This window comes from Ciconia boyciana, chromosome 15 (assembly GCF_034638445.1).
Source record: "Ciconia boyciana chromosome 15, ASM3463844v1, whole genome shotgun sequence".
Classification (NCBI taxonomy): Eukaryota; Metazoa; Chordata; class Aves; order Ciconiiformes; family Ciconiidae; genus Ciconia; species Ciconia boyciana.
In genome coordinates this window covers 15,619,295-15,642,596 of record NC_132948.1, presented here as the reverse complement: position 1 = coordinate 15,642,596, position 23,302 = coordinate 15,619,295, and the positions used below count along the sequence as shown (strand labels likewise).

General features: G+C 43.7%; 1 protein-coding gene across 16 annotated transcripts in view; it reads right to left on the bottom strand.

Annotated features, from left to right (window-relative positions):
- The window catches only part of ARVCF (ARVCF delta catenin family member), a 298,725-nt gene that overhangs the window by 37,277 nt on the left and 238,146 nt on the right, over nt 1-23,302 (bottom strand). For 15 of the 16 annotated variants that reach the window (XM_072879699.1, XM_072879700.1, XM_072879701.1 and 12 more), the window contains 3 exons: nt 19,430-19,547; nt 17,972-18,143; nt 11,248-11,319 (listed from right to left, as the gene is read on the bottom strand). In XM_072879699.1, coding sequence (XP_072735800.1) covers nt 11,248-11,319; nt 17,972-18,143; nt 19,430-19,547 — 362 coding nt within the window. The remainder of the gene's footprint in view (nt 1-11,247; nt 11,320-17,971; nt 18,144-19,429; nt 19,548-23,302) is intronic. The other variant, XM_072879702.1, reaches the window with a different exon arrangement.

Genomic DNA, 23,302 nt, shown 5'->3' with positions numbered 1-23,302 from the left:
AGCTTTTCACTGCAGGGACTAAGTCCCAAGCCTGAAGCAGTCACAGTTATGTGGGATAAGCACCTCCCCACCAACTCCTGCTTTCATTCCTGGCAGACTTTCCTGGCACATTCTCATTTTATAAACAGTCCTTGAGCAGCCTCTGTATAATGAGCTATGCTCTGTAATAACAGGCATTCTATTTTAGAGTAACAATTAGAATTGCTTGTAGAATAGAAATGCTAAATGAGACATGCAAAAACACACACACAAACCAAAGGGTGGGGAAAGAGGAGTATTAACCGTTCCTAGCTGGGCAAACAGTGCAGGGAAGGCTGTGAAAAGAAAAAAATATGACTGACAACTATCACTTTCCAACATTAACTATTTTATCATCAGAAGCGGTAGCCAAGTATACAGGACATGAAAATCCAATCAGTGGTCGAAGGGTGAAGATCCTGCATTGCCAGAGAGCACACACTGCTGTAACTAAAGTAAATGCTGCAGCTTGGCTGTAAAACTTGCCAAGGGCTCGAGTTGTGCATTGGTTTCTGTATATACCTATCTATACAGAGCAGCATAAACAATACAGTTGAACTTCTCCATAAAAATACACAGGAAGTGTAATGTGCACAGCAAGAATACAAAGCAATTCATAGTATTACATATTTTCAAAATACCCTCTGCAACATGAACTCCTCAGCCCATTTGCACAATATCCCACTGGGGCAAGCCACTACTATCCACCTTTAACAGAAATTATGTTTTTATTTAATTTTTCTATCACTGTGGTGCTAGCAATAGTTGTGATACACAATACTTTGGCAGAATTTTGCTGTTTTTACAAACATATCAAGTACACTCCGTCTGCACTGGTTATCACAGCAGCAATGAAGATACCCGTGATTATTCTAGTGAAGGCAGTGGAAGCAGCAGACGCTTCCTGAGTTCACTAGAGCCCCAGCATCTGAACGCAATTAACTTGCCTAAGGCCGCTCAGCAAGCCAGTAGCAATGCTGGAATGTGAAAATGAGACCTCCTTACTTCCAGCTCTGCCTTTTGCTGAAGCTCCAGATCACTCCATCTCCTTAGTAGCTGCTGTAATTACCATGTGCTTGAGTGGAGTTCCTGCTGTTTAGTTTTTCATAGGCTACTTTATTATACAAGTATATATAGGTTGTTCTAGTTTAAGATGTTATAACCACATGCATAAGTCTCATTTTCTGTGCATTTATAACTTGGCCACTAATTCACATCAAGCTGGAAAGGGAATTTACCACCTGGAATTCTTGTCTTTTGAAGATACTGCTAGTTGTTATAATAGATCTATATCCTTGGGCGTCAGCCTCAGACAAGGAGCAGTTGGAAGCTGAGTACTGCAGTAGTACTTTATAGTCCCATGAGAGCCACAGGTGAAAGGACCTAAAGGGGGAGAGGGAGAACCTTGTCTCCAACCGCCAGCTTTGCCTCCCCATGTACTGAGGAAGACTGAACATTCAAGAACGCAAGAGATGGATAGAGAGGAGGAATAATTGTGGATGTTCATTCACTATTTTCAGGATAACTAAAGTACCTTCGAGGTGAGTCAGATTTTTCTCATTCAGAAGGAAGAGTTTGAAACAATTCGGAAAGAACACTGTCTTCCTAACTCATCTTGCATGTGACCTCTAGCTGTTAAGACAGAGGCAGAAAACAAAGCGAAAAGGAGCTCTACAGCCCAAGAAATTATAGCAGAGCCAAGAAGTTATGGACAAGAACAACAACCCTTTGACTTCATGAAGAGCTTCACATTCTCAACCCTGTACAAATATAGAGCTGAATGAAATTCTCGTATCACTACAATCGCTCCTCCTGCCTTCCCGTCCCAGCAGTTGTTTTCCGCTGCTCCCTCAGCTTAAACTTCAAAGCTACATACTAAAGCTAAAACTGAAAAAGACATTCACACGATGAAGTGTCCATATTGGGGGGGTGAGGAGGTGTTAGAGGCGTAGAACTATCACAGTTGAAACTTCTTGGATATATTCACATGGGTTGTATATCACCTCCAGGTAGCAGAACTCCTCAAGTTCTCAACTCAAATCTTCTGACACAAAAATAAATCTCCCTTAACTGGGCAATTTATAGGATAGTCTAGTCACACAAACACTGTGCTTCCCCTTACTACAGCTGCAAGAGCCTTTCTGTTCCACAGATGCCATTTCACCCCTACAAGGATTCTAGCCTGTCTCATCTGTAAATACAGTTCTTGTCCAGGCATCCCCACGGCCAAAACAAGGGACCGGACAGCACGGCTCAGAGCTGCAATGTCGAGGCATTCTCAGAAGCGAGAGAGCAAGGACTTGACAAACATGGTAGCGACTACCAGGAAGTAAAGCCAAACTGTTCTTCACATGCCTGAGCAGGCAGATAACACCGGAGTAAGAGCCGGTCCTGTAACGGTCTCAAATTCCTCTCCCATGATTTGGTGGAATAATTACCCCCCCCAGCAGAGCTGTGAGAGTCTCAGCAGCATTACTGTACACAGTTACTGTGCAGGGTTTCAGTCATATCATTAGTATTTGTCCCAGAAAAATACTTGTTTCCTCACAGTCTCCAAAGTGAGAATGTTGTAGGATAGAATCGTATTAACAAGAGAAAAGAATTAGCAGAAGAATTCAGAAAGGTCATACACACTTGAGAAAAGCAAGGTTGACGAGTCCTTGTCGATATTTGAATACTCCTGCAAAAATAACTACTATGAATATACAATATTAAATGCCTACATGAATGCAAGTGATCACACCCACCAATGATGACAGTAAAACTACAGATAAGGCAGACATGCATCTTCCACCTCAAGGCAATGCTGCTCCTAAGACAATGCATGCATATGTCAGTGGATTAAAAAAAAAATAAAATTATCTAGTGGTTGACAAACACTGCCATAACTAGCTAACTACTGAACTACAAGCATCACTAAGTCACCGGTATGTCAAGAGAGGGCTAAAAGGATACAGCACTTGAAGAAAACCACATTTGGTCTACAAATCATAGAATCATTTAGGTTGGAAAAGACCTTTAAGATCATCAAGTCCAGCCGTTAACCCAGCACTGCCAAGTCCACCACTACACCATGTCCCTAAGCACCACACCTACACGGCTTTTAGATACCCCCAGGGATGGTGACTCCACCACCTCCCTGGGCAGCCTGGTCCAATGCTTGATGACCCTTTCGGTGAAGAAATTTTTCCTAATATCCAATCTAAACCTCCCCTGGCGCAACTTGAGGCTGTTTCCTCTTGTCCCATCAAGTGAACAGTAACATAAAAAACAAGCAGACCATAAGAGAACCTTGGACACTCAGTGATGCTCAGTGATATAACTTACCTCCCTCTACAAAGGTTTGCTGACTCCTACACAACAGAGCACTTTGTTTTATTAAATTCAGATTCTAGCAATATGATGCAATACAAAAGCACCACTGTGCCCTTTACATGTCTGCCAAAGTCCTGTTGCAGCAGCATGCACCAAGAGAAAAGCTCAAAAGATTTTGTCTAGTTGCCGCTGTTTAATGCATGCATGACAATCTCTCACCATGGGTACACCTCTGGGTAAAAAAATGCTACCTGGGGAAAATCTGCTGCTTTAACTGCTCAGCTGGTTCAACCCCTGTTAAAAACAGGAGGGGGTTGTTTTGTTTTCTTAAACCTTATGCAACTGAGTTACGTAGAAGGAAACAGAGGTCGTTCTATGGACAACATCCTTCAAAGGCCAAGCTGTTCAAGGCTTACTACCTGCACAAAAGCAACAAGGAAGGAACAATCCTTAAGAATCGTGTTATGCAACATCTGTGCAGCAAGGTGAGGCTCATCACAAGACAAGACTGTGAATCACTAGCTACTAGGACTGCTTTAGCAACGAAGCCCAGCAGCTCTGCATGGGTGTGACACAAATCTACCGTAAAGAACCGACTGATTCTGGCAACAGGCAGGAAGAACTGAGAATAGCTAGTGACAGGGAACATCATGACAATGAAGCGGTGTTTATTCAACAGGTTTCAAAGTCAGCTGTCCCTGAAAAGCGAGGGAGACCCTTCTACTCGTTCCTTCTCCTGTCTTGTTGGCCTACATAAAACTTCTCAAGCAAGAACTGCAAAACATTTCTAATCATGTACAATCCTATAGCAAGTTTCCTTTTAGGCACCCTGGAGTATGTACTGGACTAGGACTGAGACAGAAGTCAAGGAAAAACACCTTCTCATCTCTGCAGATGAGTCGTCACCACCCATCACTGCTCACCTCATCTAGAGTTTACAGAGAACTTGCGTTGTCTGTAAACTCTGTAAAAAAAAAAAAAAACACCTGTAAAAAGAACACCACTCCTACTGGAACGATTTTCTGTTTTAAGGAAGCTTTATCAAGTTAACTATTGGTGACAGAATTTTGCACTCCCTTTAAAATCCACGCTAAGTGAGCAACCATTAAACCCTCTCGGTATCTGACTCATGTAAGAAATGCACACATCATTAAAATGCAGAAGGTGCCACAGTGTGTCAATATCGGCTACAACTCTTCAAGGCTTAGGCCAGTCTACTTGAAACGAAAATAATCATTGCTCTATAATACACTTGGTATTAGTTCAAATTGCTTGAGTTGTCGTGTTAAGAACAACAAGAAGCTATTCCAGACTCATTCTTTCCCATTGGAAGAAGATATGTTAGGGCAGAAACAAGACAGAAGACATGATAGTACCGCTGGACATCCCATTCACATTCTAGCTGCATCTCCCCACACGATTTTTCAACCCCTTCAGTTTCAGCCCTAAACTTACAATTTATGTTCTACGTAATCAAATTTAACAGATCCATAAAGATCACAAATAAGAGTTTCCACCTGTAGAGCACAGCTCAGCAGGCCAGGAGGCAACCCACTGCCGTGTTTCAACCCAGCTTTGAACAAACAAGCGGCTCAACATAAGAACTGAAGAAGATTATGACCATAAAAGCAGAGTATTCCAGAACAATCAGCAGGCAGCTATGGAAAGAGTGTGTACCCAAGAAAGGAAAAATTCACAGGTGCCTGCTCCAAATTCCTCACAGATGTTGGGAAAAAGAATGCAAATTTACAGGCACTGGGCTGGAGAGAGTTTGGCAAGGGCAGGCTCCATATGGGTATTTCCCTATTCAAGGTAATAAATTTTCTCTGACTCAAAGCATTGGAAGACAGATGAGAAATCTTTCACTGCTTTGTAAATTATGAAAAACACATGGGACCAAAATGAACACTCTACTTAGTAAAGCAACAGAACTAAGAGATACTTAATAATTCTGATAGGAATTCCCAACAACGTGCATGAAATACTTAAGAGATGTTAATACAAGAACATGTTACTTGCTCTCACAGAGGAGGTCTTCCCAGTCCCTCCATTTCCACTAGCAGGCACAGGAGGGGTGTGGATGGTACCATTAATCAATCAGTTCTACTCACTTATTCACAATACGACAATCAAAATTAATGATTGAAGGGAGCTGGAAAGGGCAGGTGAGTGCTTGAGTCAACTTGTAAAGATTTAAAGAAAGCAAATTAAAACAGCAGTGAAATGAGAACAGCAGCTAATCTTAATTACAAACCTAAAGTCAGAGTAAAGCATCAGTAAAGTCCCTCTCTCCCCCCACTACGTTGCCTTCAGCTGAAGACAAATTGCCAGCATTTTTGTAATCTACTAAGTTAAAGTCATTACCCTGACAGTGCCAGGAAGTCTAATTTCCTGGAGCAGTAACACAAAGATTTATAAGTGAATTTAAACACTCACCTTCTGGAATAGAAAAATCTATCATCAGCATCAGGCTACACGGAAAGCGACTGAGGATTTCAGATAATGGAGAAAGAAGACATTCACCTGCTGACAAGTTCACCCAAAATCTCATTCCCTGCCTACATAGGCTGCTGACCAGGGTAAGTGTACACACAAAGCTGAGCTTTCAAATAAATTCAGTTTTTCTGCGAGGTCCCTGCTGCAACAAGACAGACTTGTTCAACTATAAGCAGCTTTAGCACTAGTTCAGTATTTCTGCTTGACCCTCTCCTAAACTTAGGTTCCCATTAAAATGGAGGTAAGCTTAAATAATCAAAATGGAAAAGATAAAGTAATAACCACTTCAACAACTGATTTAAAGGAGAGAATGAGTTAGCTCATCCACCAGGCTGAAGTGTACCTGCACATGTCTCCTTAGGGCTGAAAACTTTCAACTCCCTAATGAGAGAAACTGAAACCATGGCTGAACTGCAACACCCAAAGCACCTTAGAGCATCTACTTTTATGCCATCGGGTGTATGTGCGCATAAACAAGAAGCCACGAGATCTGCTTAAACCAAATAGCACAGAGGTCTGGATTTAATTAGGAATAACCTGCTGATTCCGTACAAAAAGCTGTTTTGCTCTTCTGGACCTTCTCCTCCCATGTTCCAGCACTGATGAACAGAGGCAGACAATCCAACACCTTCACATCAGGAGGATTAGATGTTACAACCTTTAGAACATCTTCAGAGGGCTGACACGTATCAATGCTGATCTTTTCAGAAAACCTTATCGCACAGTCTGCCATCTGAGACGCTGCTTTCCTCTGCGCAGATATGATTAATCCTGATCTTCCCCCCAGCGCACGAGCCTCCTGTCACTATTCCTGCTCAGAAATAGGGACTCTGCGAACGAAGCAAAGGAGTTGTACTATGCTACGTATTTAATGTGCACACAGGAGAAATCAGCATTCGCACTGTGGTAGTGCGGAAGAGAAGACGCTGCAGAGCAGACGGCCAACCCCACTATCAGTGACCTACTTTAAGCTGGGGAAGGGATTTCAGCAAGACTTCCCCCCCCCGCCTCCAGAAGCAGGAATTTTTGAAAGGACTAAATTTAGCAAGGTCCCGAGGACAGCATTCATAATTTGTCAGTGCTGTCCCCGTCTCATATGGCTCTATGCAAGCTCTTATCACTACCCCAAAAATTTATCCTCTCTCTCTCTCCCATTGTCAGAAAAAAATATTCTCCTTTCAACAAGCAGGAAACAAGAAGCTTCTCTTCCACAGTCTTTCCTCATGAGGACAGCAGTTCTCTGGACACTGCCAGAGCATATATATTTATTTTTTAGTATCAGATGAGACAGCTTCTGAAAGCACTGCAAGTTCTCCCGTCTGACATTATCCAGTTTACCACAGATAACAGCCCTGAACTGGAAGCTTTCCCCTGCCAGAATGCCTAGCACATAAAATTATTAAAGGCTTAGAAATGGTTTCAGGGCTGCTCAGATGCTGTGCTGCAGCAAAATCTGATTTCCATTAAAAAACCAGGAGAAATTGGAAGAAAAGGAGATTCCAGTTCATCATTTTGGAAAAAAAAAAAGAATTGCATTCATTCATTCCTCTCCAGAGCAAACAAATTCCAGGAAAAAAAAAATTACTAGCATTTAAACTAGGTAATAACTCACAAGACCCTCTGGACTGTTCAGGATACGAACGTGTTCCTAAGCTGTCTTGAACAAAGACTGAGCAAACCTCTGCCTCCCACGCAGACACCAACCCCGTCCACCCCCCAACTAGAAACTATGGAAGTTTCTGCGTTTATGATGTTCAGCTACAGGATAGGCAGATTCCTGCAATTAAAGTAATTTGGAGACCAAATGAAGTTTCCAGAATGACAGAAAATAGGTCTGAACTAGTTCACTGCTTCTAGTTCGTGGTTCTTCAAGCGATCATAAGCACACCATCAATTAAGCTCCATGATCATACCTAAGAATATTTTATAGGGAAATCAGGATGTCAAGTTCTTGAAACCTCATCTGCAGACCCACCAGATAAGCACCATGGATGTTGACAATAAGATTAGAGAAAACTTAACAACGCCGCATCCCAATATTTGTTAGCTACCACAACGTTCATTCGCTGCATTGCATGAACAAATCTTATTACTGCAGTTTCATTTGCCCACAAAGATTCCAGCTGAAAACTCACTTTAATATGGCTTTAATAATACATGAAAGAGATTAATCTATAATTGTTGATTTTTGAAATAGCACTTCATTGTGTCACTCAAACTGAGTGCTTTTGATCATTAAAACTTGCATGATTTTTTCAATCTTAGTAACGAGGTTCTGCTTCAGCTGAGAGCTGATCTCATCAGAGCCAATTACACTCTATGGCACAGATCTGACCAGAGCTTTTACGGGGTTTAAAACTGCAATTTTATTTGTCTTATCTTACCGAACAATTCAAAGTCCTAGCGATCTTGTTCCTATCCAGGAACTCCCACGTAAACTAGATGCTTAGCAGGAAACGACTAGTAAAAAAGTGAACAGAAATGTATCACAATTTATTTTTTACTCTTGGCACACAAATGAATAGTTTCCCATGCCTTTTTCCATGTCAAAGGGCTTCTTTCCAAATGCTGTGGGATTAATCTCTTGACCTAATCTAGTACGAGATATGTAGTCAGATGTGGTGGGTTGACCCTGGCTGGACACCAGGTGCCCACCAAGCTGCTCTATCACTCCCCTTCTCAGCGGGGGGGTGGGGGGTGGGGGGGGGGGTGGGGTGGTGAAAATAAGATGGAAAAAAACCCTTGTGGGTCAAAAAAATCTTGCCCACTCCCAGCCTACTGGGTGAGGCAGGGGAATGCTGGAGAGACAACTCTGCAGACACCAAGGTCAATGAAGGATGGGGAGGAGGTCCTCCAGGTGCTGGAGCAGAGATTCCCCTGCAGCCCATGGAGGTCCACGGTGGAGCAGATATCCACCTGCAGCCCGTGGAGCACCCCATGCCAGACCAGGTGGATGCCCGAAGGAGGCTGGGACCCCACAGAGAGCCCGCACTGGAGCAGGGTCCTGGCAGGACCCGTGGACCTGTGAGGAGAGGAGCCCATGCTGGAGCAGGTTTGCTGGCAGGACTTGTGACCCCACGGGGGACCCACGCTGGAGCAGTCTGCTCCTGAAGGACTGCACCCCGTGGAAAGGGCCCACACTGGAGCAGTTCGTGAAGAACTGCAGCCCATGGGAAGGACTCACGTTGGAGAAGTTTGTGGAGGACGGTCTCCCGTGGGAGGGACCCCAGGCTGGAGCAGGGGAAGAGTGTGGGGAGTCCTCCCTCTGAGGAGGAACGAGCGGCAGAGACAACGTGTGATGAAGTGACCACAACCCCCGTTCCCCGTCCCCGTGCCGCTGGGGGGGGAGGAGGTGGAGAAAACTGGGAGTGAAGGGGCGAAGGTGTCTTAAGATTTGGGTTTCTTTCTCACTATCCTACTCTGATTTGATTGGTAATACATTAAATTTCCCCAAGTCGAGTCTGTTTTGCCCGTGACGGTAATTGGTGAGTGATCTCTCCCTGCCCTTATCTCGACCCACGAGCCTTTCGTTATAATTTCTCTCCCCTGCCCAGCTGAGGAGGGGAGCCATAGAGCGGCGTTGGTGGGCACCGGGCCTCCAGCCAGGGTCAACCCACCACATGAGACTAAAGTCTATTCTCCTTAAGTGGGAGTATCTCAAAATTATCAAACAAAATCTCTTGAAGAGTGTGTGATTTCTAGCAACTGAATATGATAACGAGCTGTGTAAGCTCAGAGAGACAGATATGTCTCCCATCAGATACGCCACCACACTTCTACCATTAGCAGAGCCACATGAAAGATTTTTATCTTATTTTAAAGAAAATTAGGCAAGATCCATTTCTTTGCAGAAATCCTTGATTTCCATCTTTTCCTTTTAGTGGCAACTACATTCCAATCACATTTGGAAAGGAATGAAAGCGCTGAAGCCCTTGCTATATTTTGCATTCCCTTCTTTTTCTGCATCCTTAAGAAGTCTCCTTTCTCTGCAATGTAACCAACGCCCAGCCCTGAACTGGTGGCATTACAGTGAAGGTTGGTTAGGAGAGGTTTCCAGCAGCTCTCCAAAGAGGATGGCATTGCACCTTCCCAGAGGTGCATTAGTATCTTGGCCAATAATGCACCAAATGAAAATTAGTGTTTAGACATTAGCCTAGAAACTGTACCCATTGTAAAGGGTGTCTAAATAGATTAGATCCATCTATGTATTAGGATTAGTTTGCATATCGTCAACCAGAGCTTCACTGCCCATGAAAGCGAGAGTGCGGCACTTCACCTGTGTCATTACTATGCCATTCCTGACTATCAGTACACCTCTAAGGATGTTAGGTTCGGCCTGTTGCTGCCCTCAGTTTCCAGTAAGGAAACTGAAGCACAAATTAGTTGACTCGATCAAGGTCACCAAAGTAGCATAATTCAGGTATCTCAGGTCCAAGGATCTCTCCATTGAGTCACGCTGTCTCTTTATACTCTCTGAAATTGTGCAAGCGATGCAGGAAGAGTTTAAGATTTTCCTTCTGAAGAATACTCAGGTAGTTCTGGGTATTCACAGACCATGAAGGTGAGGGTGCTACGGGAGAGCTTTTCCTGCAAGGCTAGGTTGACAGGGGGGCACCGCAGCAGTTGCCATGACAATGGCTGAATCTTTGCAATGACATTGCACACACTTCAAATGAAATCCTGTGCAAGTCGCAAAACACCGTCCAATGCTGTACGAATTCTGACGAGATCCCAAATCCTCTCCTAATCTCCAACTAAAAAGAGCACTATGCATGCAGGAAGGGAACACAATTAAAAGAGCGCCATGCATGCAGGAAGGGAACGCAGATTGTTTGTGAAAGACTTCACCTCTGCCAGAGCTGAAATACAAAAGCGCAATGCGGAAGAATTTTTCTGTGAACCTCCCGATTTTGGAAAACTACAAGTACTACTCACTACAGCCAGGGAGGAATACTGGATTCAGGAGAATACTGGCTATCAGTAACGACAAAAAAATTGAACTCATCCCCTGCCCTCACTCTCCAATTCGTCGGAACGCTAAAGAAATACAGAGATGCCAGGAAAGGGAAAAGGTTAATGATAAGTACACTCACCTAATGCATTTCATAACTCCTTACGTTCACGTCTAGCGCAGGCAATTTGCAAATGGAGTTGTAAAGGAAGGGAGCATGCACTCACCCCTCTGCGGAGCCACAGTCACCTAACACCAAATCAGATGGGCTTCTACAAGATTCCACCCATTTAGCAGCTTTATATAAAAAGCTGGTTATATCCAGTAGTGAATACTAGGTATCAACAAGCACCAACACATCTATTATTTCTTTTATTTTCTATTACATGCTCACGTCTCAAGTTCCTTTAAGAGCCTCCAGCTCCCAGGCTACTTGTTAGTTCCAAAAGCAAACACATTAGCATTACCTTTTGCTGCTTCAGACCGCTTAGGCAAATCAAGTGTATCAAAATTCCTGTCCAAATCTCCATTCTTCTTTCCTGTGCAAAAAAATAAAACAACAGATGGAAAAGACTGTCAGCATACTGACAGGTAAGCGACCGTCACGTGCATCTACAAGATGAGAGAAGATATAGACTCAGAATATAAATCACAGACTATTACCCGTATTTGTACATATCTGACTTGCAACCCGGCTGCATAGCTGTGGTCTTAGCATGAGCAACTTAGGGACAAAAATCCGTGCTACTTTCAAGTTGATCCGCAACCATGCTTAGCACTAGCATTTCAGTGGGTCTTAAGAGTGCTTAAAATCTTGGAAAATTGTGCTGTTTCCCTTCTTGGCAAAGCTACGCCCCTCCCTCAGAAGCCCAGTATTTACTTGTTACTTTCACAGAAGAATTTTGATCTGAAGCTTAGCTGCAGCAGAAACTGGGGAGCAGAGCAACACGTAACAGGCTTGCTTTGCAGCCTCTATTCTCATTGTGACTATCAGGCAGGAAGGCCTAGATTTAATATACTGTGCAGACAGCAGCCAACAATTTAACCTTGAATTGCCCTTCAATCAATAAGTGCCATTTTGACTATTTATTAGAAACTAATGGAAACAATTCCATACTTTTGCTAAGAGACCGTTTCAAACCATTACATCAGCTTTAATTTATACAATCCTTCATAGAAAGCAGAACAAAACCTGGACTTTAGTTTTAGTTAGGTTGGGAATTCAAGGTTATGTAAAGAGCTGGGGAGGGAAGGGTTAATTTTCATCCCTTCCTCTCCCCCCAAGGAGGCCACTGCCCTGGGCAAGCCCGCATGGCCGCTGTGGGACAGCCTGGCCATCAGAGAAATACTGACAGCGGAGAGAGAGATTCTGAAGTGCAGGAACCTGCATGGCTTCTGAGGACAGCAGTGTACAATTTAGCTTTCCCAAATTATTCTGAGGGGGAAAATCAAGTTATTTAGTCCCTCTCCCTCAAGAGCAGGGGAAGCACGTGCGATGGGATGAATTCAGAGCACCACAGTTTAAGCTGCCAGAGTTGGCTTCTGAACAGGGACTCTACCAGGCTGCTAAGGGAGGAGGTTTACAGGAAGGGCTGAAAGCTCCACCAGTCAGGATGCTTAAAAGCAAACAGGAAAATGGCCCTTGAAAATGTAACGTGGAGATTAGTCTGGCTCTTGACTGGGAACAGGTCACGAAATGGGAGAGGCCGGTCCCTGCCCTGTCACAGCAGGGAGCTGGCACAGCTTCTGCACAGGGAATTCAATGGGCCACTCTACCCTTCCTCTTGACAAAAGATAAATGTAAGCAGTACTATGTAGAAAAGAAACAGAGCTTTTAAATGCCAATATGAGTATTTAGAAATAACATCAAGAGGAAAAAAAAACCCTCAAGATAGTATTCCATCCCCTCCCTTTCTTTGGAAATATCACACGCTTTGTTTTGAAATGCCAACACAGAATACCAGCCAACTTTAACTACTGTGCAAAACAAAACATGCATCTAGAAATTCTATTCATCTGAAGTAATTTGCTTAATTATATAGAGTATGAAAAAGCCCATCCAAGCTGCCAAAAGGCCATGCAGCCAGGTACCATGCCACTCCTGTGAAAGCTATCTTCTCTAAAGGAAGGGACAGGAATTCGCGGCACTTCGCAGCCCTCCGTCAAGGTTTCGCTCCATGAAAGCTCCAGAAACACACTGCTTGGGGAACCAAATACCAGAAGGAAAAAATGCTGTGCACCACCGAAGGACATTACGTTCCATAATGGCAGCTGAACCCAGTTACTGGCTGCAAAGCCTTGTTGACCCTGAGAGCACTGACAGGAAAAAGCAGGGCAGAGGGAGGAAAAAAAGCATTGAAGGAAGGAAGTCAGTGTTTAGGAAAGATTACAGACTTAAGGCAGACCAATAAATGTGACTCCATTTTATCTACAAGTAGGACAAACTGTTTTTTCACATGACCCCAGATTTCATGTCTCTGGCATTAGCTAGTTTAAACCGCAGAACATTTACTCGGAGAGCCAGACCTTATTCAACACAACTACTCATTTCAGAAGTTCTCTCTATAATTTAAAGGTTGGGGTTTGGTACTTCTGTTAGCCCCGCAGAACCGAGACGGCACAATAAGAGCTCCCTTCTTTCTAGGGCCCTGTTCAGTAAGCAGCACGTATTTGTGCACAACTTTTTAAGGAAGATTGTCCTGGCGAGCAGCGTTGGCCCCCACATCTTTTGAGCTAGCAGTGCTGAAGCAGCTGCCTATTCACTAAACCATCTTTCATCAAGACAGCGCACTCCACCTGCGCTCTGTGATCTTCACTTGCTGACGCCCAATTTCTGGGCCAGACTGCAAATACCGGCCGTCTTCTAGGAAGCCTTTGCGAGTTTGTGTCTCAGCCCTCGAGAAACTAACCCACCTCGCAGGCAAACCCACGTCTGCTCAAACCAGAAGCTGCCAGCTGTTTACGAATGGAAGCAATTCAGAATCTGACCAAGGGGATTTCAACTCTACAAATTACTTGCTTAATCAAATTGAGCAAGGGCCAGGTTCGGAAATACCCAAAGCACCTACATTTCCCAGGGCTTTCCTGTAGAGAGGAGGTGACCAAGCTGCAAGAAGACTCCAAAAGAAATCGCTCTAGAAGGCAAAGGTTTCAACCTGCAGCCCAGCTGATATTTTTCCCATTTGATTTTCACAGGACCCACAAATATTGGAGTTTCTAAAAAGGTGACCAAACTGAGGAAAAGTTCAAGAGCCTAGCAATTACAAACCTCTCAGCCATCCCCCGGCCTGACCAACATCATGCGAAAACCAGCTTCGCTGCCAGCTTCTGTAGCTCCGCACACCCCCCTCTGCCACCGAAGCCTGCCAGTAATGCTGAAATGACCACACTAGCAGCAGAAAAGAAGTTTAAGATCCTGGTTCTGAACACTTCGATTTCTCCCCTTCTATGCGTCTCCCTGCTCTCCAAGTTTTGCAGCCCGAGGTATGCCAGAGAAAAGATGATGCTGTTGGATCAGAAGCGTAGCTCCAAACTTTGCCAAGAGACAGACAGCTTTGAACGCGCCTGCTGACAGGTCTGTTTTATGAGACCTGGCTGTAGGAATTGGCACAGCACTCTGGTTTGGGAAAACTGCCTGACAAGAGACTTGCTTGTGCAAGATGCAATTTACAGCCTCTGAAAGAGTGGGATTAAAATTCTTTCCCTCTCTCCCCCCTACTTTTCATTATGTAAGAAACAACCAAAACATGACCTTCGGCATTTTCAACCTGTCAAAAACTCAGTACGGACTTTGAAGTGTGACCCAGCGTTATTAGGCACTAATGTTGTTGTTGATCTTCCTCAAATGTCATTTTGCTTCACCGGATAATCAAAACAGCTATTCAGCTAGACCATTTTTGCTGAAGGATTAATTCCCAACCGCTTTCTTTGTGGTTAAAAAAAAAGTTGAAGGGAAAGACATTCTTCATAACAACTCCCCCTTACCCCCCCAACAGCCAACACTGTGCTTGTTAATAGACCCGCTGGCCCGGACTGCAGCAGAAAGCAAGGGCTGAGCTCCGTCTTGCCCCCGTGCCCATCCTCCCCAGTCATCCTCCAAAAGCAGTGTCTTGCAGAACACTGCTCAGCACCATTTGCTGGGTGGTGCAGTCAGTTCCCCCCCAACATTTATTTCTCCTTTGGCTCAAGCCTCCAGAACCCACTGCTGGGAAGCAAGTGTCACAAACTGAAAATGACCCTGCCTTTAGCCCCGAACCAGCCCCAGTGACACACTGGAAGTCTCCAGGGCACTCACAGCCCAACGACTTCCCAGCCGAGAAGGGAGGGAGGCAAACTTTCGCCTCAGCCTTGTGTATTCCAATGGCAATTTTGCTTATTGTGCTGGGATGAGAAACTGAAGGGCGCATCCCCCGAGGCATTTACTGGGGATAGCTTCATCTAGCTAGTCTGAGCGCCAGTAATAAAGATGCAGCAGCCTGGGCGTGCGTGCCCGAGCAGACAAAATACCAAGAATCCCCGAGAATACACACCCAAGCTGCTGAGTCTTCCTGGCTACTGCTACCCAGACCAGCTAGCAAGGCTCTACTTCCATATGACAGGGTCGGTGAGGCAACTTGCACACTTAGGTGTTCCCTCTCTCACGGGGTTATCAGGCCAGTTGCAAATCAATTCCCTTACTGCACGGACACCAGGAATGAATAGAACCTTGTCTTTTCTGTTCTCAGTGTGGGACGACCAAACTGAAAAATGCTCACTCTGTTCAGGGATTTCCGTGCCTACTGAAATGAATGGGAGGATGCGCTGGGGGAGCAGAGGAGAAGGTGAACGGACAAGACCTTGACCTCAGCTCTTAGCCTTGCATGTAAAAGCTGAACAAAGCATATTATGGTGATGATGAAAAGAAAGTATTGCAAAGACTCACCTTGATTGAACCACTCCTCTAATTACCAGAAAAGCAGCAAAAGAAAAACAAAAATTTACAGGAAGGAAGAAAATACAAAGGAACAGTCACAAAGAGGCAGAATTTCACAGAACAGGTTCAAAACCTGAGTATTACGAGAATACTACAGAACTTTCATCAATTAAAAAAACAAACCAAACCAAGATATTCTGCTTTCTCCCTTTTGTTCCTGCTGAAAACCCCCAATCTTTCTCTGCACAGCTTTTTTTTCTTCCTTTTTTCATTAAATGAAAAGGTGCTCGCAGAACGGAGGGGACAGAAGGATGACTAGCCCTTTGCAGAGGTGTTTGAAGTGCTATGATCAATGACCATGAAATAAAATAAAATAAACATGGAAACACTGCAAGATTAAGTGAACAACAGGGAGAGAGAATTGATCTATTTTAAAGTCCTAGACTGAGAACATTAAGGCCGGTTCAGACCGGGTATTCACATAAATATAACAGCGAGAAAAGGAAGCTTCTCTTTACAATTTTAAAAGCACATTTATTAATGGCTTTTAATTTTTATTTTTTAAACACGACAGTTGCCTGTCCCCCTCTATCCCTCTGATCTACGTACTACCGGCTGCGAGCCCAGCATTATTACCAGTTGATTTCCCTCTAGAGAACAGCACACTTTAAGAGCAGCACTGCAAAAAGGGGGAAAAAATATGTTAAAATATACTTCGGAAATTGCCATTTCCTGCTGAACACACAGCCAAACCCAAGCTGTCACCGAGCACCTGCATTGCTCGCTGAAATCCGCAGGCTCGTCCTCAGTGTCAGATGATTTTGAGACCAATTTGTCCAAAAAGACACGATCGGATGCTTTGGCTGATAAACTATCGGGGCGTACAGACACGAGGGTACATACAGGTCAGCCCCAGAGGAAAGGGGCAGAGGCTTGGCAAAGGACAGCCAGCTGAGAGCACTCTCCCTTCACTGTCACCAAGAGGTCGGTGACAGTTCTCCATCAGTCCCCCCCGTGCACACTCACAGCTTTTAGGTCTAAAAATGTTTTCACTGACTGGGTTGCTCTCAAGCAGCAAAACAACAGGGACCGCAAGTGGCAGGGACCAGGCTCCAGTCAGCACGTGTTCAAGGATATCGCACTGAAGTTTGAGTCCTTCACTGTGAGAACAGGCTGGCCAGGCAGGTAAAATTCTTTCTTCAGTTTTTCCCCCAGTCATTAAAAGATTCCCATTAATTTTGTATTTTATTTAACACAGTTTAAATCTAGTTGATGACAGACTAGTCTGCAAAAGCAAGTTCACACTGTCATGACTTCCCTAACACACATGGAAACACGTAACATTTCAATAATATGTACAGGTCAGATCAAAGAAAGAGTAACGTGCAGCACACAGTCCGTCAAGTTCAAACAATTCCACGTCGACTCTTCAGGACCAAAACCTTCCTTAGAGCTGGCTATAAATAGTAAGCCAGGATGTGAGTGCACATGAATGAGGAGAATGGAGCCTAGACAGAAAATGGAGTTAATTATCTCCGAATTCAGTCTAGAATAGTCATTTCTCTAAAACAACAAAGAAAACAGATATAATTGGAGTGTCTCCTTCTAAAGAAAAGATGGAAGGGGGTTACTGAGACTATTAATCCTCTCTTGTAATGAAACTCATTTGCAACACTCATGCCCCAGAGGAGAGAACAGGTCTAAAAGTGACTGACAATTAAAAGCTACAAAATCATGTTTGCAATTTAAATTACTGAAAGAGTGACAGAATTGGGAGGTTGTATGTTTTGGTTGTGAGTGGGAGGGTAGGCTTTTAGTTTGTTTCAGATGTGAGAGACTGGAGGCACGGAAGACGTACAGACAGGACTGCCATGCACGGGGATGATCGCACGCTGGCCTGGCTGCCAGCCGCCGTGCGTGCCACATGCTGCACGGCCGAGCAAGGGGACTAAGCATAGACTGGAGAGATGCAAGGACACAGCAACGCAGAGGAGAGGCAGAGCACAGCCACCTTTGTCCAACAGCAGAGTGCTGTCTGTCAGCATGCACCACTCCTATTTAAAGCCAAACAAAACCATAGCAATCGTGGAAAAAAGTTCCCAAATATCTAGTAGTAATGCAACAAGGGAGATGAACACATGCCACGACACTACAAACACGTACGCCCCCAAACTGCATCATTCTAACCCAGCATGACGAACGTGCTTGCAAGAGCAGGCCTACGCAGCAAAGTTTACCCCCAAATCCATTTCCAGTTCTGAGCTCTCTGCAGCACCTACCTTTAGCTTTTTTCCCACCAAAACAACCAGCATCGTCTTTCTTCTTCTTCTGAGAGCCTCCCGTGCTTGCAGTCTGACTGGCATCTAGTTCTTGGTACTTATCAGCTCCCGGGACCTCTTTGTGGACGTGATAGGAAAGGTTCCGCATGATGCACACACAGTTCTCCACAGACTGTTACAGAGAAATTTATGTTATAGTAAGTATCGCAGCCTCTTATTTGCAAACCATTACATTATACAGTGGAGGGTTTGGGGGAATTCAAAAAAAGCCCACCTGCCCCAGGAAGAGAACGTAGCTTTCATGGAAGATTTAGTCAAGACCCCTTAAACTAAGGTTCATTCTTGTTCTAAAACCAATTTTATTCTTCCAAAAGTGAAGCGCTTCATAAATAGTACCCATTCAAACTGAAAACTCTCTAATCAAAAATACCACCTGATCTTACATAAAGAATACAGTTCACCAAAAGATCAAACACACAGCGGAAAATGATCATATGAGGATCTTATCTTAATACAAGCCTCTCTCTCATTCTTCCAACCTTTACAGTCCCCAAGGGGTCCATTTTATTAAATTTTCTCTGGGTCAAAACCTAGGCCTTGTGAGGATTTCAATGAGAACACACGTTGTTCCGTAGTAATAGCTAATCCATAGCACATCAGGTTCTGACAAGAGCAATGCTCTCTAGGTTGCAATGGAAACCACCAGGAGGTTACAAAATCCACTTGCAAAATTATCTGATGAAGTGACAGGGCTTTATAATTCCCTTGTACAGTCCATCACATGGTGGGACGCAAAAAGAATAAAATAACGATGCTTTACAAGCCCGACTGGTGTTATAAAGCAATAGTATGCTCTTTCTTTTTTAAACAGGCTAAACTTACGATATTCCTTATGCATATAAATATGCTTTTAAGCACCACGGGATGAGATGATGATAAAAACAGATTAATCAAAATCTGCACCGGGGAAAAAAAAAAGCCACAATGAAAGTGCTGCAGGTCTGAAGACATATCTTAATGTCTAAGCACTACGGTCTTTAGAGATGGTGCTGAGTAAAGTCTTTAAAATGGCAACTGACTCCTTTGCTGGTACTGTGCAAAGCACAATACAGTGGACTCAATTCTGATTTGGAGACTGCACTTAAAAATGTCAATTAAGTAATGCAGAACAATAGCAATAATGTCACTGACAATAACAAAGAACTACTCTCCCCACTTATCACAACCCCTCGCCTTTGCTCACCCCATCAGCCACACAAGGTAACATAGCAGCATCATGCTGATACCCCATCAGCAGTACCATGGATATCACGAGAGGGATGAGAGGGAGATAATTACTGGATTTTCTGAGGCAAGCATAATCCCCTTCCGATACCAGCAAACAGAAGTCAGATCCCAGTGCAACACTTCAGCCTACATTAATGGAAACATCCATTAAGTTTTAATACTCAAGTTCACCTTATTGTCTGTATCCTTCTTGCCAACTGCAGACTGTAGAGCATGAAGGAGAGCATCCACCAAGCCATCACACTCTCTTAGTCTTCTGCGTGCTTCTGCTCCATCTGAACTTACATTCCTAACAGGAGAGATTTAAAAGAAAATTTAGCCCTCTAACCTTCACCATAAAGTTGAAGGTGCGTTGATTTATACTACAGTTATTAATGTTCATTACCTTGGATGAACAATTTGGAGGCAAAGTGGTCTGAAAAACCTATTAAATCTCAGTAAAACATGGGCAATGCACATCTGCAACTCCCTGAATCTGAACAAAAGGGGAACACAGCCACAGAGGTGCCTACAAACACATTTTTCTGAGTTGCTGGTGAGTCCAGTGGTATCCCTTAAACTGGACAGGAGTTTTCAGAGCAAACAATATGCAAACCAAAAATGTAATTTCAAAGCCAGAACTTCTAATCTGAAAAACACTTTCACCACCTTAAGAAAAACACACAAAATCACAAGACTGCTGCTCAGCAGTATTCATGGCCACAGAAACTGAAAAATGAAAAAGATTAAATACAGGTGTACAATAAGCTGCATTTTATTTAACCAATCTGTATATAAAATTGTTCTTCACTTTCTTTGGCCCCCATCTGCTCCAAAGGCGGCAGACGGGAGTCACCACGAACAACTGCTGTCTCCTTGACTGCTCAAAGGCTCTCCAAATCCGTTCTGGATCCCCAGCTTTCTGACTGGAAGTTACTGCCACCCAGTTCAAGTCCCACGTTTTGACATTTAAAGCCCACCTTCCACGCTGCGTACAGCAGGTTCAGCACAAAGCCTGGATCAGTCACATTTAGAAAGTAAGAGACGACCGTCAGTATGTTTATATGGCTTTAAATTTCTCAAAACACTGCACAATTGGACGGCACAGGCAGAAGACACAAGACAGAGCAGTGAAAGGCTACTTGGAGTCGTCCGAGTTGCACACCTCGATGACTGCAGGAATTGTTAGAGGGAGCTATGACCTTAGCCTCCCTCGTCCAGCGAGCGTGCACACTACCTACCGAAGCCCCAGCCTTGCATAAGCATCAACCTGCCATTACCCAATAAACAAACAAAATTCAAGTCAATTTTCCAAATGCTCCCTTTTTTTTTTTTTCCTTCTCTCTTTGTTTAACTTTTATTTTTCTTTTTTTGGGGGGAACAAAGTGACAAAATTATTCTTAATGGTGCTTGCTGGCAAAACCTACATGGAAAGCGTTCTTGAAGCTGAAACGCACTAATTTCAACAACAACATAGCCAAGCTTTCAGCGTCTTTGAATTCCACAAACCCGTGTAAGGTTAGCTCTCAAAAGCTCAGGACACAATCATTACCTTCTGCTATCAGGATCGTGCAGCCAATTTTTCTTTTTAACTAACTAGAGGGACTGCCAATCTCCAAGTAATTAACAAATCAATCACGGTCCCCTCCCCTGTCCCCCCATCACCCAGGCAGGCTGGTATGTTAATTGGCTGACTAGGAAAAAAACCCCACATTTTCTCAGAGACCTCTCAAAATCTGAAGACACTTAATTGTGAGCTGGTTGCTGTAACAGCACATTAACTTTCAATTAAGACCACAAATGAAATGCACAGATAAATGAATCCTTTCCCCAAATCCTAACACACAGCCTCACCTCTAGCTATGGCTGATACAAGGCAGGTAAAGCGGATATTAAAAGATGATTCCACAGCATATATGGAAGAGAGAATTCTACATACTGTTTTTTCATCTCCTGTTGTACTAATCCTTTTGTATCAAAAGCCCAAATGTGAATTTTAATGTAAAGTCTTTATGAAACTGAAATTAGAATTCAAATTCTCTGTGATACCTTCCAGGAGCTATAACAATAAACGATAGCAGCTCCACCTCCAAGCACATCTATTAAAGTGGAACATTACTTATTAAGCTTGAGGGTGACGGAAGTGCACTAAAAACGGTTTTACCTGGAGCTGTGTATCACATATCTTATCCCTCATTAAGTCTTAAAAATAGAGAGCTAAAATACATAAGGAACACTTGCAGACTTCAAAATATAAATAAATAAATTTTTGCCGGGGGCGGGGGGGAAATCCTTCACACCTTTCTTGCCCCATGGCCCATTCATAAGAGATTTTTCTATGGTCCATTTGTGCTACCACACTTGCTGCACATTTGTTTTACTGCTTTGGTTATCAACAGTATCACAGTATTTTGCGTCCTGCTTTCTTATTGCTGATCTGTATTAGGATTAATATTAAGGTAGACGTTGATAAGGTTATAATTGATAAAAGTGCATCAGAAAGAGTGTGGCTTGCTGATATCACTTGCTGTATCTTCAACTATAGAAAAATTTACTGAAAATTAATGCCTCAAGAAGAAATTCCCACATATATCACACATAAATAAGCATGAAAACTCTGCAGGATCAAATTAATAGCTAATTAATGCTATGAATAAGTTATCCAGACATCAAACTTTGCAGTTTTAACGTTGTAACTAACACATCAGAAAATGTATCCTTATGAGCATTTCACGCAGAAACATCTGCTCTGTGAATACCCAACACTCTTGGGATTCTGCGAGTCCTCCCTCCTCGGGTAATGAGATTCCTGCAGCCCATGGGATTTATCTAACACGGAACAACAAAACCCATTTCCTCGTCTGTAACTGTAACCCAGACCTACTGGAGAGCTCAGCTCACGTTCTCCACACAACTCTAGCAACACGCACCCCAGAAAGACTGAGCCCACGGAGATCAGCACCTGCTCCACAGGGCCTGCTCTTTCGGCTGCTCCAGCACTGCAAAAGGCAGCGAAGCTCTCCCAATTCCCATGGGAATATTTGCATTTCACATACATGCACAAGTACGCCAAACGTCCCTAAGCACTAAGCAAAGGCGGGCACGGTGAAAACGAAGACAGTATGCTTTGAGTAAGTTCTCATCTGGCAATCCCAGGAGAAGTGCGCCCAGAGTTGGTTTCCACGATCCAGAGCAACCTTCAAAAGCTCCTGCAACCCAGGAAAATGCCAGGTTGCATTTCTGCCTCGGGGGGTTAAGACTCTCTACTATCATCACCTGGTAGTCATCAGCCAAGTTCACATTGGTCTTCAAGAGGGACTGTAGCGTGGAGACAAAAGCTATTACATGGACAAGAGAGCTAGTGGTAGCACTGGTCATTAAAAAGGACAGAAACTGCAACGGAATAGCCAACCTAATATTGCACTCCAGTGACCGGAGTCAGGAAAATTCTCTTCCAATTTCACATCTGCACTGGAAGTGTTCTTGATGCACCTTACAGACCTATTACATGTTACGGAATGAGAGACGTAACTAAATCATGTTCCAAAGGAAACTTTCAAAGCAAAGTTTCTAAACACCCTTCTTTCAAGGGTGGTGAAAATCAACTAACAGGCGCCGGATTCCAGCAGCCCCTAACAGAGGATGTGCGGTCGTCTTACAGAGGGCGACAGGCCACAGAAGGCATGCAAAGCCTCGCCCAGGGAGAACCTTCCCGAAACTCATGCAACAGATAGATATGCAACATATGGCATCCAGACTTGGATAAAGCAGAGCGTTTTGCTTTTCACTGAACTTTTCTATGCATTAGACAAGCATTGTTTTATATCAGAAGAACATTAATTCTTCAGTGGATGGAGTGTTTGATACAAGACACTGAACAGAAAAGGAAGCCCCAACCCTAGCTGAGGCACCTGTCGACTCTGTTACTTAGGAGCCAGGCTGCTGTGCAACTGGAACGGCCCAAAGATTTTGGAATTAAACAGATTATCTCGGTGACTTGCTTGCTTGGACAGTTTAATACCAAGAACCTCTAGAGATAAAGTCAAAGATACTTTTTATGTTTGA